Genomic DNA, 18501 nt, shown 5'->3' with positions numbered 1-18501 from the left:
TCCTGTTCCCTCCTTCATTCCAGTACCTCTATTCTAGTGGAGGCTGTTACTGATGTTATATCCCCCTGGTAAACTGAGCTCAGTCTTATACTGCTACCAGATTCATCCTCCTAAACCGCTGTGTTCATTTTCTTATTCCCTACTAAGTCTTTAGTGGCTCGTTCTCACCTACACAATAAAGTCCTTGTAATCAAGCCAGTAAAGGCACTTCAGTTTGGGCCAAGCCAAATTTAATTTCCATGGATACTCCATTGTATTTTTGTGTGTGTGTGTGTGAGGAAGATCAGCCTTGTGCTAACATCTGCCAATCCTCCTCTTTTTTTGCTGAGGAAGACTGGCCCTGGGCTAACATCCGTGCCCATCTCCCTCCACTTTATATGGGACGCCGCCAAAGCATGGCCCGCCAACTGCTGCGTTGGTGCACGCCTGGGATCCGAACTGGTGAACCCAAGGCCACTACAGCGGAACGCGTGCACCCAACCGCTTGTGCCACCGGGCGGGCCCCCTCCATAGTATTATGGCCTCAAATTCTGCATTTTTCTGTCTCTGTTCCTTTATTCATGTTAGTCCCTCTTTGCTAACCCTAGAAAAACCCTCCCCATCCTTCAAGATCTATCTCCAATGGCACCTCTCCTCCAGGGAGCCATTCCTGATCACCTCAAGAAAATGACCTCTCCCTCCTCACAACTCTGATAGCCCTCAGTTTACACGTCATTTATGGCACTTGTCACACACAGCTTTGAGATTTTCAGTTATCTGGGTATCTTTAGACTAAGTTCTTACTAGCTAAGATCATGTCTTATCCATCCTTACATCCACCCCATGAGCACTCAAGTCCTTGGAGAGAACAGTGCTCAAATATAAGTTCACTAGTTACTGGAAGTCATATATATTCTTTAGATCTCTTTCAGTGAAGACAGTCAATGTAAGGGCACTGAAATCCACAAAACTCCAGGTCACCAGAAATTGTGAGCCCTAAACTGGATATATCTAAATGAAATGGGGGTAATTAAATCCTTCAGACTTAAAAAATAAGTGCTCTTATAGTCTATAAAGCTTACAACAACATACTAAAACATAGCTCATTAAAAAATTCTAAAGAAAAAAGATGACAAATTGGGTTTGTAAATATTTGTTTTAAGCAGATTAAACTATAAATAAATAAGCTATATTATGTAACTTACTAAGTTATATAATGAATAAACTTTTCGGTCAGTCTTTAACTGTACTTATCTAATCATGAACAAAATTACTTTGTAGATGGCCTTAAATTCCATAGATTTCATTTTTCTAAAATAAATTCAAGCTCTCAACTATGTATGCAACTTCATGTACTCAGACTTTATTAGAGCTTTTAGCAATTATCACATGACGAATATTTCTTCTCTGCTAAAGCTGGCGATTTTGTTAAGGTGCCAGAGAAACTAGAAATATTTGCAGATCAAATGAAATAATAACTATTTCAAAATACAACACCCTTTTCCTATGAGCTATTTTCATCACATTCAAATTAAATTCTCCCTCAAAGAGATACACTAAGTGGTACGAATACAGATGCTGCTATGGTTTGTTTTTTTCCCCACATAATTTGAAGACACTTCTCAAATAAAAATCAATTTTACTTTTAAGATCATTAAAAAAAAAAGCAACACCACTCCAAGTTACTAAACATCCCGAACTTCCCATTTTCTGACCAAATTTTAATACAAAAGGTTAACTTTTGTGAACAAATGCACAAGAACACAATTGCAAGCTACCAACATATTCTATTCCAACTCCGCAGTTCCCAGGGATTCCATTTGGAGTGGAGCGAAATGAACGAGCACAGAGCACTGCTTGTGTGGCCCGAGCCATCTTCATCCTCCTCAGGCGGCTCAGACTTTAGTGGAAAGGGAAAAGGAAAACGGTAGTTAGTCGAGCCTGAACTATTTCCCTCTGCTCCTTCAGAACTCAGTGAGCCAATATGAATATCTCTCCTTTTCATCTACTCAGATATCCAGTGAAGTTGTATCTTATGGCCACTAGGACCTAAAGTCAGCGCACTGAGTGAAAACCGGCTAGAGTTGAAACCACCCTCACAAATCTCTTCAACATGTGCCACTTCGAAGAGGTACATGCAGCCTCTCAACAGTCTAACACAGCAGGTTATTTTCTCCTCCAATGTTGGAGAAAAGACCACCATTTCTTGGATGGGGTACCAGATCAAGTGGCTGGGCTGGCTTTTGGGGCCACACGGTGTGAAAAATGCATGATGTTAATAACCAGACTGGCATTCAGCCCAATTCGATGCTCATAAAACAAGAGGTAGGTAGGAACTGGTGTCAGTGGGGAAACAGACTCTCCCGTCCTACTGCAAACACCAGGGTGCATGCACTCTGACAAGAATGGCAGGCAGAATCACCCGAGCCCTTTAAGTTATTGCTCCCTTTTTCCTGTGTTCAGCCCATGTAATCTCATTCAGGCATGACAGACATTATTAGTTCCTACCCAGCTTCTACTCTCCCCTTCTTCCTTATTGACAGAACCCCACTTTTGGGGAGGACAGTAACATGCTCAGTTAAATTCCCACCACATCAGATTCCCTTGTAACTAGGGAGGGCCACGTGACTCAGGCCTGGGCGGTAAGATGGAGATAAAAGTCTATCGGTTTGGGCTTCAGTGAAAAGTGTTTTCCTAATTAAAAAAAAAAAGGGAGAGAATAGATTCTACTGGCACACATCTTTTACCCTTCACTTATCTCCTCCTTCCTGCCTGGAGTGTATAAGAGATGCCTAGAGGTAGAGCAGACATTCTGTGACTATAAAACTCAAAGCTACAGGAAGGACGGCAGAGCAAGAAGCTAAAAGAATCTGGGTCCCTAATGACCACTTAAAGCTGCCACTCCAGCCCCGGATAACCTCCCTCTGGGCTGCTGCTTACAGGAGATAAATAAAACCCGTTTGGCTCAGCTGCTGGAGTCTGATTTCTGTTACATGTGACCAACTGTAACATGTACATTTAATTCACATTTGATCCTATTAATCATTAGGGCTGAGAATTAGTCTAATATTCTTAGCCCAGATTAGTCTTTTTTCCATATCCTCTTTTAGTACTATTTTGATTTGGAGATTTGTTATTTTTGTTTCCCCAAAAGAAAATAGTAACTTTTTCCTGATAATGAAAGTCACTAAGATATATATACAAGGGTATTCACTAAAGACTTATTTGTAGTAATAATTTTAAATAATCTGGATGTTCATCAATGGGGAATCAAATGTATAAGTTATAGTATGCCCATAACCTAGAATATTTTGCAGTTATTAAGAAAATAAGTAGATTTATATTATTGACTTGGAAAGGAATCCTACTTTTATTGCTGAGAGAACAAAGCAAGAACAATATACATAATATTTAGTATATCATTTATGTTATTTAAAAATATACACATGGGGGCTGGCCCGGTGGCGTAGTGGTTAAGTTCAGTCGCTCTGCTTCGGCGGCCTGGGGTTCACAGGTTCAGATCCCGGGCGCAGACCTACACACAGTTTATGAAGCCATGCTGTGGTAGCGTCCCACATATAAAATAGAGGAAGATGGGCACAGATGTTAGCCCAGGGCCAATCTTCCTCAGCAAAAAGAGGAGGATTGGCAAGAGATGTTAGCTCAGGGCTAATCTTCCTCACACATACACACAAAAATATATATACATATGTATACTTATGCAGACATTTGTATCCATCCTGCTATAAGACTAGACAAAATGTCTGGAAGAATATATACCAAACTGTAAAGAGATAGTTATCTCTGGATCATAGATGGGAGGGAGGGTTAGGGAGAGGGGAAAAATTTAACTCCTGACTTTATATATGTTATGCTCTTTGAGTTTATTACACAAAAGTAACTCATACCTTGGACTGACTTCTAAAAATACAGAACAGCCTAAGATAGGAAGTAAATTCACCTAAAATGTCACCACGCAGAAATAACCACAGCTGACATTTTGATGAACGTCTTCTAGAATCTAGACCTCTCACTACGTATACTTGTACATACATTCACACAAACTCGCATCTTCTATCACACCTCCCCTGCCTTGTCACCTCATTGGACAAGCCTTTCTCATGCTCTTCTGCTGGCTTCACCTCCCCTACTTAACTTCAACACATTGAGGCAGCCCACGAATTTTGTCTTGGGATGTCTCCTCTCTTTCCTTACTCCCTAAATCAACTCAGCTAGTCTCATGCTGAGCCCTCTGCCATGAGTTTCAGTCTCAAATATCCAGTTACCCACTTGACAACTCCATTCAGATGCTGATAGCACAAACTGAATATACGTCCCAAATCAAACTTTTAATATCTATCCACATCCTCCCCCTCCCCCACCAATAAAACCGGACCTTTCTCAATCTTCACTATCTCCTTAAATGACACCAATTTCCACCTAGTTACTCAAGCCCCAAACCTGGAAGTTGCCCTTAATCCTACTGTTTCCCCACCCGCCAGATCTAATCCATCAGCAACCTTTCTAGCTCCATCTCCACTGCCCACATCCTCCAAATCCCCACCGCAACACACACACACAGGACCTGGAGAAGAGTCCTTTACCATTGCCCCGTTCACTGCAATTAGACTCAAATCCAATCTCCTTCCCATGGCCCCTAAGGCCGTAGGTGGCCACACCACCACACACCACCCTTCTAACCTCATCATATGTTACTCTACCCTCATTCCTTTTGTTTGGCCCTCACTGAACTCCTAGAACATACAAAGCTGCTTAAGGCCTCAGACATCTGTCTAGGTCATTCCCTCTGAAACTCTCTCCCCATCACTGGCTCCATCTCACTCTTTAAGTTTTAGCTCAACTGTCACCTCCTTAGTAAGGTTTGACTTGACTCTTTCCTTTCACACTGAATCTCTCTCTCTCATCACACTTTTATCCTTCTTAGCACTTACCACTATCATGAATTCCTATCTGTTTACTTGTTTACTGTCTGTTTATCCGACTAAAACATACACTCTATGAGGTAAGGACCTCTTGGGTGTTTTTCTACCCCCAGCATCTAAGACAGTACCTGGCATATAATTGATTCATCAGTTCAATGAGTGAATGAACATATACATCCTCATCTAATATTCAAAATAAATGGGATGTCATATATGTTGCTTTGCAGTAAGCTTTTACTTTTCCCTCACTGTTTAACATCATCCAAGTCAATATAATCTAAATCGTTCTTTTTAATGGCTACATGGCATATCATATGGATGTATCAATCTATTTACCCAAACAATGGCTGGGCATTTAGGTACTTTCCAATACCTCCCTATTAGAATTGTTTGTAATACATATCATTGTCCATATCTTTGCACAGTCCAATTTCATCTTTTAAGATAATTTCCTAAGAAGTGGAATTGCTGGGTCAAAAATCACACAGCATAACTTTGGACACTGAAAGAGTTTTAAATCACCCACTTCATTTACTCTCAAATAAAATAAAACAAAACGCATGTTCTTAAAAAATAATTACTATATTCTTTAAGGTGCATGGAATTGCAATCTTATAAAAATGTATTTGGACATGGTCTACTTAGCGAATTTAATTCAGACCTCCAGATTGAAGAAAACCTCAAAGTTGGTATCTGTGTAAAAAGCCCCATCATTAAATGCTGTGGGAATGAACAAAATAGTATTCAAAGACTCCAACTGGGTGGGAGGGTTGCTGTCCTTAGAGTGACTGTGTCCAAGAACAGAAGAGTTAGTGCGTGTTCTGCACATTCCATATTTATTTACTCTGTGAGCCTCACAACACTGCCAGAAAGTTCATGGAGCTGTAGCCCCACAAGCTACTGGACCATTCAGGGAAGGATTAGGGTTCACAGTGATAATTCTATAAACTCTCTCCTTTAAAAGTCTCTCAGAGTCCATCCCATCCCAAAGAGGGTCTCAAATCCTTCTTTGCCTTAGTAACTGCCAAAAGACAGCCATCGTCATCCACATTCTCACCTGATGCTGGCTGTACGTCTACTCTTCTGCCCCAATCTAATACCCATCCCCACCCTCCCAAGGTCTTCCCCTCTAGCCCCTACAACTCAATCTGTAAAAGCAACAAACTCCCTAATACCCTCAGCCTCTTCTTGGAAGAAAATATCTCCTTGCCACCTTCTTTTAACTAAAATGTGGCTGACCTCTCAGGGTACCGCCTGCCCTGATGCCCTCTCTCAATCAAAACCTTTTTTTCTCTGATATCCCTTTATTTCATGGTCAGATGGAAGGACAGGCATTCTCCTTGCTCCCCACTACCATACACAGATCATTACTCCCTCTCCTGTAGAAACTTCCCTGCTGACATTTATGCCATCCATCTGAACTATACCTCTATCAACCTCATGGCCCCATTGTTCTGTTGGCCCTGGTTCCTGTAATTGCAACAGCATCAGGAGAGACCTATCTTCATGTTCTGGCTTCTCAGTTCTCCAACTCCTCACCTCCTATAGCATTTTCTTCAATTTCACCACAGCTATGCTTTCTCAGACTTTGTCGTCATTGCAGACTTCCCACTTCTGAAATCCTGATTTTCAGCATCCCACTTTCTGACCCGACCTTTCCAATCTACTTGCTCTTCTACCTCCACTGTCACAACTTTTGATCCCACTGAGACTGTCAACCTATTGACTCCATGCTACTGACTGAATTTTTGTGTTCTCCTCAAAACTTCATATGCTGAAACCCTACCCCTGTCCACCCCGCTATGTGATGGTATTAGGAAGTAGAGCCTTTGGGAGGTAACTAGGATTAAATGAGGTCGTGAGAGTGGAACTCGTATGAATGGGATGAGTGCCCTTGTAGGAGTCACCAGAGAGTTGCTTCCTCTGCTCTGCTCTTCGTCATGTGAGAATTGACACCTTTATATTATTCAATCTCCCCATCCCGATTTTAGTAATAATGCATTTAGAGTTTCTCCATTAAGCATAATACTGGCTTTTGGATTGAGATTTATCATACAAAATAATACCCAGTTACTACTATTTTCTTAGGTTTTATAAAAATTCAAAAACAGATATAGAATTTTTTCAAATGTCTTTTGAAATATATGGAGAGAATCATAACAATTTTTCTCCCTAGATCTATTAGCAAGTAATATATTAATAGATCCCCTAATATGACACCAACTTTGCATTCCTGGAATAAATCTTACTTGGTCATGACATATCATTCTTTTAGTAAGCTGCTAAATTATGTTTACCAATATTTTACTCAGAATTTTGGCTTAGTTATTTTAAGTGAGATTGTTCTACGGTTCTCTGTGCAATTTTTGTTAAATTTTGGTACTGCAGTGCAAGATTCATGAAACAAATTTGGGAATTTTTATTCTTCTATGTGCTGGAATAGTACTCAAGTTATCCGTTAGTACCAGTTAGTCAAGAGCACTAAAGTTATCCTTCTTTAAAGGATAAGTAGAATTCCTTTGTGACACAATCTGGACCATAATACATGTTTGTAGGGTAGTTCTTTATCAACTTTCTCTATTTCTCCTATGAATATTTGCGTAAGTTTCCCCATCTGTTCAAGAGTCCATTTCGTTAAACTTTATTTTCCTGGAAAATTGTCAATTGTTCCAGGTTCTCATCAAAACTGGGATGTACATAGACATATGAAAGTCAAAATGTTAACAATCAAGTCTAGTGATTGTTTGACCCACACATTTCTCTCACCCCAAATCTTCCCTATTCTCTACTTGGCAACACAATCCATCTAACTGCTAAAAGACAGAAACCCAGGAGTCATCCTTATTTCTCCTTCCTTCACCTATTGCTTCCATCTGTCAGTAATTTATTAATTCTAGCTCGAAAATGTATCTGGAACCTCTCCATTCCTCACCATCTCCAAAGCCCTCCAGTTGAGCTTTCCCCTTCTATTCTTCACTTCTCTAATCAATTTTCCACATAGCAGCTAGAATGATTTTTTTGCAATATAAATCAGATATTACCCTCACCCCCAACGCCTTTGCTCAAAACTCATCCATATTTTCCTTCACCTTAGTATAAAATTCAAACTCCTCAACCTGTTCAACGAGGCTTTACCTCATTGAGATTCAGCCATGCTCCCACCTGCACTTCAGGTAACTATTCCCCTTACACTGCTGTGGTCCAAGAACTTTCAGTTCCTCAAAGATGTGAAGTTCTCCCCCGCCCAAAACTGTTCCTTTAAACTGTTCACAAGGTTAATTCCTCCCTATTCTTGAAACCCCATCTTTAATGTCACTTCCTCAGAGAGACCTTTGATGACCATCCGATCTGAAATTGACACCTCACACCATTGCTCTCTGCCAAAGCACCTTGTTAGTATCCCTCAAAGCACTTAGTAAATTTGTGATTATTTTATTTGCTTACTTGTATTTTTTCTGTCTTCCTTCAAGGAGTTTATTTTTAATAGGGCAGGAACATGTCTGTATATTAACCATTGCATCTCCATGTTCAGCATGGTGCTTGATGCAGAGCAAGCACTCAATTATAAATATTTACTGAATGAATGAATGACCCAGATCCAAAAGGATAATTTGTAGGATGGGAGATATTGTGAAAGAAGAGGAAGCTCAGTGGAAGAGACGCAATATGGACCAAGTGTCAGAGCATCTTTTAGTGCTTGCTGCCCCCACAACCCCCCACTCCTCACATTGACTGAACAAAGCAAACCTTTGTACCTACCCCAGGAATGCAATAATAAAGCTGGGCTTTGGCTTCCCTCATGAAGGCTCAACTGGATTAAGCCTAGAAGAAATCGATTCATTGCATTATACTCACATTAGACAATTTAAAAATAAGGATAGTCATATATGTACATACATATACCATAGAGTTATTTCATAGATCATTACATCACTGGATGTGAGCCAAGAAGGTCAATGGCCAATCCAAGATATCAACATAAGAGATCAACATTTTCACTTGATTCTATTTTATGCATTGTCTCTGTCAATACCATTATCCCACAACATATATTGAGGTATTTCATGACTACAATTCAAAGCATTGAATCCCCATCTCCTTGTAGCATTGTGCTAGAGGCTGAAATGATATAGGCTAAGGGATGTCCTTCTCATCTCCCCAGAAAAATATGTAAAGCCATCACTGACGTGCAAACATGACAAAAGGACAGACACTGGATCCCAACCAGATCCAGATACTAGATCTCCACCAAGACAATTAACCTCTCTAAGTCTCACAGGCACTTCAAGCACTTAGCCGAGAGCCGGGTACCCAGGAAGCACTCAGTGTGAGCTGAGAGCATCACCATCATCTCTCATCTGTAGGTCTCGAGGTGGTTTCCTTAGGTGTTTGGAAGAGAGGAGACCAAATGCAAAACCCTCAGAGATGTATGTTTAGAAGCAATTTTCATTCTTTAAATTATCCTAAATTCACATGGGATCCTGTTATCAAGGAAGATGAATGCAAATAGTAATTAATATCCTACAATGTAATCTGTATGAACTGAAGAGACAGTTGCCTAAAATCTGGGATTGAGTTAAAATAAGAGAATTCTCCAGGTTTCAGGAGACTAGCGGGTATAATCTCTAGTGTTTACTATCGTGCTGCTTTATACCAGCAGTTCTCAAAGTGTGAACCTTTGGGACCCCTAAGCAACCCCTTTCCTTGGGGACCCATAAGGAAACTAAACTTGCAAAGGTTCTGTGACGTTAAAACTATTTTGGTAATAATGGTAACACTACTAAGACATTATTTGTTTTTTTCATTCTTACCCTCTCACAAATACACAGTGGGGTTTTCCAGAGGCTGCATGACATTTGATATCACAACAGATTGAATTCAGAAGTAGATGAGGATGCAGCTGTCTTCTATTAAGTCAGACATTAAAGAGATTTGCAAAAACATAAAACAACGCTACTCTTCTCACGTTTCTTGTTTTGAAAAGTCTGGTTATTTTTCATAAAAATCTTATTTATATCAATATGTAAAGATTTCTTTCTGTTATTTTTTTTTTTCAGGTTTTTTTTTTTTTTGTGAGGAGATCAGCCCTGTGCTAACATCTGCCAATCCTCCTCTTTTTCTGCCGAGGAAGACTGGCCCTGGGCTAACATCTGTGTCCATCTTCCTCCACCCTATATGGGACGCCGCCACAGCATGGCTTGACGAGCAGTGCGTCGGTGTGTGCCCGGGATCCGAACTGGCGAACCCTGGGCTGCCGCAGCGGAGTGAGTGCACTTAACCATTTGCGCCACTGAGCCGGCCCCTATTTCTGTTATTTTTAAATAAATATATTTTAAAAATCTGTCTCGGGACCGGCCTGGTGGCGCAGCAGTTAAGTGCTCGTGCTCCACTTCACCGGCCCAGGGTTCGCAGTTTCGGATCCCGGGCGCACACCGACGCACCGCTTTGTCAAGCCTTGCTGTGGCGGCGTCCCATATAAAGCAGAGGAAGACGGGCACGGAAGTTAGCCCAGGGCTGGTCATCCTCAGCATAAAGGAGGAGGATTGGCATCGGATGTTAGCTTAGGGCTGATCTTCCTCACCAAAAAAAAAAAAAAAAAAAAAATCTGTCTCAATTTTTAATATGGAAAATACTCACATAGCATTCATAAAGCAAAAGCTCTTCGAGGATCCTCAATAAATTTTCAGTGTTAAGAGGTCCTGATTCCAAGAAGTTTGAGAACCATTCACAACCAACCATGTGCATTCAGTGAAGAGGTTTTAAAAGGATATCCACTTAAACCACGTATAATGGTACTTGGAGGGAGATGTGTTTGTGAAACAATTTTGAAAATCCATAGTCCATACTGTCATTATTATTAACCACGTTAACTTGAGTAACAGAAGGATGGGTAACTCAAATTTTAAAAGTTTTTTGTTGTTGTTTGAAATATATGGTGTGATCAGAATTATATCCTTCCTAAAACTATTTGACTTAGATTTCTGTGATAGAAGCTGATTCTCAACAGGTGGATAAAGCTTTAGCCATTATAAATGTATATGGGGATTCCTCTTGATTGGTTAAACAGAAAGAAAACATTAGAATTTCTCCCAGGGCAGAAGCCGAGGAGCAGAGGGCCCCAGTCTCCATTTCCCCACTCCCTACACTCCAGAGAAGGGGACCATATTCCAAAGGGATAGAAGCAGCAGCCTCGGAATACACCCTGAGTGATCACAGCAAAAGGGACGTGCAGCAGGATAAACCCATTTGTTGTTTAAAAATATATATATATATATTTTAAAAATATATATACATATTATGTATAGAATATATCCTACCAAGAATACAATTCAGCATATGACTGAAAATCAACTGTTTACTCAGAAATCTATTTTCTCAAAATCTACTCACTTTAATTTTTAAAATATCATTTAGAAATAAAACAATTTGGATCAAAAACATTGAAATTTGAGTGATTCTGTTTATGCTGCTCAAAATGTCCACTCCTAGATTGATATCCTAAGCCACACTCTATGCTCAGGGAATGCCACAGAACTGGTTGGTTGGAAAAGATACAGCCAGTTAGCTAGTTAAGTGAAGTTCTATCAAAATCAACCACTCATATTCCAGCCAAAGCATTACCTCATACTTCAACTGAGATACTTCCAGAAAGTATATATTAAAAAAATACCTCAGCACTTGCAGGTCACAGAATGATTTCAGTTCATCTGATTGTTTCCCACAGAATTCCTAAAATTGAATGAAAGATTTGTTTGTTTAAGTAGCCAGCAGTTATTCTACCCTGACACAGATCCTCTTAAGTCTCAGAGAATGTTACGAACAAAAAGAACTTACCAGAATATCCTTCTCAAGGTGTTTCAGAGCCTGAATAGCCTCCTCAAGGTTTCTCAGTTCTCGAAGAACAAAACTGTGAAACTGCTCTAGTTTATCCAATCTGATAAACATAAAAGCAGCAAATTTCACTGGGACTGCTTGGATGTGACAAAAGACACTCAATTCATCCTCTTATTGCCAGGATACTTCATATTCTTCTCTAGACATTTCTTGTTTTAAAATACACGTCTCTTTTCTCTTCCTTCCCCTCCTGTCTGCCCATCCTCGCCCCCAGAAACTTAACCATGCAAACTTTGATTTCACCTTTCACCAGAAGCCCAGAGGAGGCTGGTATTTCGGAATCATACTTAGCGGGGCAAAGCAGAGATGACTGCAGGGAAGAGGAGACTGAGGCCAGACCTGGGCTAGAAGCCACTCTACCAACCACGGCTCCCCATTGCTTCCTACCTTCCACTTGCTCCCTTCTCTCTCACCTTAACCTTGCCCTGATGCTGAAATCAGCTAATGAACACTTTTTCCATCTTGATATTTTAGTTCTGAAATTTCTAACAGTCGCTATTCTGTGTCCAACCACCATACCAACTGCTTCTTTCTTCGCTTGCTTGTTGTCTGTCCTCTCCTTTAGGCTGGAAGTCCCATAAGGCAAGAAGCTCCTAAAACTTCCCACTGCTCTCCCGCAGGTAGCATAGGACCTGCACCTAGCGCTGCCCGGTGTGCACTTGCTGAATGAAAAAATGGATGAATGTACGCCCTCTAAAAGAGAAAGGGCTTTCCACAAGTCCAAAGTCCTTCACTGGTTTGTTTTGAGAATCAAATGAAATTGCATGTATAAGTTTGAAAACAATTATAAATTTCTGTTCACGTTATGTATTCTGCCCTAAGAAACTTTCTACTTCAGTTAAGCAAACCGACCTGCCATCGCCTTCTTCCCCACCTTCCTTTACAGGCCATTCTGTCCGACAAGGAACAATCTCTATACTTGTCTTCCCCATACCATTCAAACCTTTGTTTCCAAAACCTCACTTCAGAAGCACCTCCATTGTAACCACTCTGGATGAACTGTAATCACTACAGAAACCCATCTCTCCACTCCTCCTTCTCATCCTTCACATCTCTCTGAAATTCTGGCCCCTTTGTACTTCTTGCTACATGGTCATAAGGGTGTGTGTGTGTGCATGAATTTATTGTGCTGACATATACATAAGATTTACTCTTTTAACTATTTTTAAGTGTACAATTCAGTGGCATTATGTACATTCACAATGTCGTTCAACCATCACTGCTATCCATTTCTAGAACTTTTTTGTCATCCCAAACAGAAACTCTGTACTGACTAAACAACTTCCCATTTCCCACTCCCCCAACCCTTAGTAACCTCTAGTCTACCTTCCATCTCTACGAATTTGCCTATTCTAGGAACCTAATATAAGGGGAATCATAGAACCCTTGTCCTTTTGTATCTGGCTTATTTCGCTTAGCATGCTGTCCTCAAGGTTCATCTATGTTGTAGCATGTATCAGAATTTTATTCCTTTTTAAGGTTGAATAATAGCCTACTGTGTGTATACACCACATATCATTTATCCAGCATTTTATATGTACATATATCTCTCCATGCTTTCCCTGTCTTCACAACTGGATTATGAATTTTTTAAGAATGGTATTTTAGGATCCCAACAATGGTAGACCATCAAGAGGTATAAGGAGGGCATTTAGTTCAACCACTCATTGTATGAAAAACCAGAACCCTGGAAGGGTTAAGCGAGGTATCTGTTCAAGCTTCAGCTCCTCAGGGCCCCAGCACAGTGGTCATGAGACAAAGGTTTGTGAGAGATCACATTTCCATCAACCTATTTTGAAACCCACTTACCTGCACTGATGTATCTGGTTCAAAAGTTTTACTAGGCAATCCGGTGCTTGCTTTGCATTTTTTGAATAAAGTAGACTCCTGCTGTATCTTAGCTAAACCATAACAACAACAACAACAAAACAATCACATTCGGCTTAAACATAACTACATAAATCGAATGCAGATTCTGTATTAAAAAGGTGCTACCAGCACATAATATTCATAGCAAACATTACCACTAAAGAATTGTGATAAGGCACCATGCTACACACCTTCATGTATTATCTCAGGTTCGGTACCAATAAAGAATAATCTCAAATAAGAAAACTTATATTCATGCTATTGATACACATATTGAATACCATGAACAAATTTCTATTATAAATTAGCTTACATCGGTATTGTAGAAAATAAGATCAGACTTTGGAGATCTTCCAAGTTAGTTAAATGAATATATGTTAGGGTAAAATACTTTTCTCAATAAGTAACTCTCTGGGAATTTATAAACAATAGGACAAAAAAGGATGGGACTGAAAAGGTTCCCAAGTTTATTTTGCAGACAAGGTTTGGGGACAGCCTGTATGTGCAGTGTCTCAGATCTGCCACCACTCAGCTGACCACCCACCCATAGCCCACCTCCATCTTTGTCCCAGACACCTCTCCTGTCCACACAGTTCCTTCTCCTCCCTTCTCCTCGTCTACCACTGTGACAAAATCATTGCTCCCTGGTAGTTGAATTGTCTGAGAATGCTTTCAGCGAAACCAGACCATGAGTCTGATTTCCATATAGACCCCTCTGGTCTTACCGTAGCAAATGGATGTGGAAGAGCTGTATTATAAATACAAACCACAATTCACAAAGGCACTAAAATTAGTGACCACGGCTAAGACAAATATACTTCCCCCAAAGACGCAGGAGCACCTTCACATATGGTATTGATACGTGTTATCCTTCACTGATATGAAGGATAACAACGGTATTGATGAATAATACGAACTTGTTACTTTAAATTCATAACAAGCTAGCTTTTCATTTTTAGTGGACCATTACCTCGTACTTTCTTTTCAGTTCTCTAGTGAGGTTTTCAAAGGTTGTGATAACGGCAGAATCATTCAAGTTCTCTGGCATAACTTCTAGGGATGGAGCGGAAATGCCTTCTGAACAACAAGAACAGAACATTAAGTAAAACTAACAAAGTGCTCGGAGTAGATGTGCTGAGTCCATCATCTGCCCAGGGGACGGAGAGTCAGTCAGAGGCACAAATAGGATCCACGGAAGCCCCGCCAGTGGCCTGCCCGTGACTGCAGCAGGGCTGACCCTGGCCACGCCTGACCAGGCCAGCTTGAGCCAAGAATCTACGCGGCAGGTGCTTCATGCTGTGTCCCATCAAACCTCTCTCGCTGGCAAGTGCTCGTTTCATCCAAACCCTTTCAGCACTTGAAATCAGAGCAACTGATATTATGTCTAAGAAGCAGGCCGAGGTGTCATAAGAGGTTTTAAGGAGGACACGATGGGTAGGGCATTTCTACGGGGACAATGCTGGCATAACAGCTTCTGGGTGCCAGCAGTTGTTTGAGGGCTCATGAGGGATCTGGCTCCACTCTAAGGGATTTGCATGTATCAACTCATTCTGTCCCACAAAAACCATGTAAAGTAGGCACTACTTTTGTCCACCTTTAACAGAGAAATCACATAACTTGTGCAAGCTTACACCAACAGCTCCAGGATTGGAACCAGGCTGACTGGCTCTTAACTACCGCTCTCTAGTACTTCTGGGCTTCCAAATTTGCCTTCTTGGAACCTTCTGTTTCAAAACATAGTGGTGTCACTCATCAAGAAGGCCAACCCCACAGGCAAATATTTCAGATCATTCTCCTTCATTGGTATAAAATGGATAGTTCTAACATAAAAATGTAGTTAATAACTATCAACTAAAGCAGAGACCTGTAAGTTTAAGAACACTTAGGCCCTGAAAATTGCCATAAAGTGTTAAGAGGCAGAAATCAGTGCTAGAAGAAGATGGTGCTCGCTTTTATCTGCAATTTGTGCAACAATTTACTTGTCTCTGAAAGGACAAAATGCTTAGTCTTTAGGGTTCTGTAGCTACTATGATCTTAAAACTGTAACTCCCTTGTAATTCATGTGGGTACATTCAGTGCTTACACATTTGTCATACTCTTGCTTGAATGGCTGGCTGGGTGCATAATGTTACCTGCCAAGTCTGCTTCTTCTGCTACTGAGGAAAGGGACCCTGGAGCATCATCTTCTTCCAGTTTTGACTGTTTCCACTTAGCAAAACTATCATCTGATATGTCTAAAGGCAAACAGAGCACATTAATAACCACACACACATTTCTTTTGTCCTAAATTTATCTTGTCCTCTTTTCGCCAGTTAATATCTAACCTTCATGAGCAGCAAGTGAAACTTGTTCCCTGCCTGTTGCTAATTACGTATCATTTGGCACGTTGACTACGAACAGCACAAGTATCAAAGCACTAAGTCTCTGAAAGAGGATACACGAGAACAGGCATCCCTTTGAGGAGCTCCGTAACATTCAGGAACACTCTGCTTAGTAAGGTACAGACTGATTCCAAACGAAAAGCAGTAATGGGAGGCATCAAAAACACTTCCAGGGCTCCAGGCTAAATGGTAGGGTAGCAAGATTTCCAAACAGATGGGCCTTTGGAAGGTCATGGATCACCCGGTGGGGTGCGCCACCTGCTGGTGACACTGGAGCTTCAGCGCTATACTCAGGGCTACCTCATAAATGAAGTCAACTTGGCTCCTCACTAGCCCAAGTGACTTTGAGAGCCTTAGCTTATGAGATTTAAATATAGGTCCTCTTTTCAATTTGGCATTTACTACATATTTTCTATCCTGATGTTCACTCTCACCCCAAACATGTCCTTGCCCCATCTGGCACCCAATCTTATCAATGGCACCACTATTGTCAATAGAGCACTAGCATTAGGTTTGACTCCTGCTTTTCTTTACCATCCACCTCTCTTCCATCGTCAAGGCCCGAGGTCCTGCCTACAGAATGAATCCACACCACTTTCGGCATTCCCACACCGTGACCCTGTCCAAGGCCATCTCCCTGGAGGATCTCATCAGTCCCATACCTCCAACTATCACCTCCCAAATCTCTCTCTTGCCTGAGCTCTCTTAAGCAGCAAACTTGTGTTTCCAGCTGCCTACTCAACATCTCCAGCTCAAAACCTACTCTCTTCTATTCCTCTCCACCCAAACCACTCTTTCTTCCCCACCATACACTCAGCCCCCACACAAATGCTTGTGGATTTACCCCCTCTCCTCACATATCTAGCTAGTCACTGTTGATTTTCCCTCTGAAAGTTCTGGAATCCAGTTTCATTAATTCACTCAATGAATATTCGAATGTTACTATGTGTAAGGAGCTGTACAATATGGTGGGCAGACAGCGGAGAAGCAGAGGCAAGTTTCTCTGCTCCTCTACCCTGCTCTCCCTGTGGTTCCTCAGACACCCCAGGCACATGCTCACCTCAAGGCCTTTGCACTTGTTGTTCCTCTGACTTGAATCTTTCCCACATATATCTGCACTAAGGTTTCCTCTGGCCATCCAACCTAAAATTTCAATATAACCCCCAACTTTTAAATCCCCTTCTCTGCTTAATTTTTTCCTAGGCTTTATCATAATATAACATACTACATGTTTTACTTTTCTTGTGTATTATCTGTCTCTCCCACTAGAAGGTAAGTGCCAGTGAGGGGAGGCATTTTGTCTGTTTTGTTCACACTAGAATATCTAACACCTAGAAAAGTTCCTGGCATGTAGCATACATTCAATAGGCATTCATTGAATGAACGCTTCAGAATATCGAAGCTCTTCTGAAATAAGATACCTTATATCCAAAAAAGGAACCTTGGTAAAATAAACAAGAATTTATTCTAATTATTGTGTACTAGTAGTGAGAGTAGAGACAGAAGAATATTAAAAACTTTAGGGACCCAAATACCTACTACATAAACAGATGAATAGAAATTAATAAATTTAGCATTTTAACATCTGCTAAAACTACCTTTGGGGAGGAATTGTAAATATACTAATTTTTAGAAACAGCTAAAACTATGGTAGGAAACACCAATCACAAACTTCAAGGTGACAAAAGGAAAAGAAAAAGAATTTTGCTGTTAAAATTATGCAAAATAGAGAATAGCTAGTATTAAAATAGTTCATGCTTTGTGGTAAAATAGAAGAAAAATTTTTAAGAAAAATAAATAACCTAGGCTTAAATGTCAACTTAGACTATTTTCTATTAAAGGGGAAAAAAGAAATAGTAAAACAAGAAAGGTAAAACAAGAGAGCTAATAAATACCTAATTGAGAGAAAAGGATGATCCAAAAGCAGGACGGACTAAATTAATGACACCAGATATGTAGATCAAATGATCATGTATGAATGATGGTCTTCATGGGACACATTAGTTGGTTTGCTATAACAGAATTTTCATAAACTGAAAACTTCATTAGAGATCACATTCCCACTCTGCAGAACTTGGAAAAGAAAGACCAAATATCCAGCCTTTCTGTAATAAAAATAAGAAAAGCATAAGAAATACTCTTGGAGAGTTACCATATAGAAGCCACTACCTCTTTCTTCTCAGACCTCTTAGATTTAGACGCGTTCATTTGTTAGAAAGTTTGGATAGATATTTTCTAGGGGATTGCACTGTTTCAAGAGTAAAAGATTTTTAAAGATCAAGGAAAGACTCCAGATACAGCTCCATCCTTCTCTTCCAGCCTCAAAACAAACAGCATTCACGCTCGCATCTCACATGGTATCTATACTCCCAGTCCGGGTGCAAAGAAACCACTTAGAAAGGATTCCAGCTAGCCCCACCCGGCACTGATGAACA

At 40.5% G+C, this 18501-nt stretch overlaps 1 protein-coding gene across 1 annotated transcript in view; it reads right to left on the bottom strand.

Moving 5' to 3' along the window:
- Positions 1–1477: 1477 nt before the first annotated feature.
- The window catches only part of SYCP2L (synaptonemal complex protein 2 like), a 94238-nt gene continuing 77214 nt past the window's right edge, over positions 1478–18501 (bottom strand). The window contains exons 22-28 of the mRNA XM_087437845.1: positions 15818–15919; positions 14656–14762; positions 13626–13717; positions 11757–11856; positions 11593–11651; positions 8682–8744; positions 1478–1879 (exon numbers count right to left, since the gene is read on the bottom strand). Coding sequence (XP_087293971.1) covers positions 8720–8744; positions 11593–11651; positions 11757–11856; positions 13626–13717; positions 14656–14762; positions 15818–15919 — 485 coding nt within the window. The 3' untranslated portion in view covers positions 1478–1879; positions 8682–8719. The remainder of the gene's footprint in view (positions 1880–8681; positions 8745–11592; positions 11652–11756; positions 11857–13625; positions 13718–14655; positions 14763–15817; positions 15920–18501) is intronic.

This window comes from Ceratotherium simum, chromosome 13 (assembly GCF_057802395.1).
Source record: "Ceratotherium simum simum isolate JZ-2026a chromosome 13, ASM5780239v1, whole genome shotgun sequence".
In the NCBI taxonomy this organism is placed as follows: Eukaryota; Metazoa; Chordata; class Mammalia; order Perissodactyla; family Rhinocerotidae; genus Ceratotherium; species Ceratotherium simum.
The sequence above is the reverse complement of the archived record's forward strand: the minus strand, read 5'-3'. Positions and strand labels throughout refer to the sequence as shown.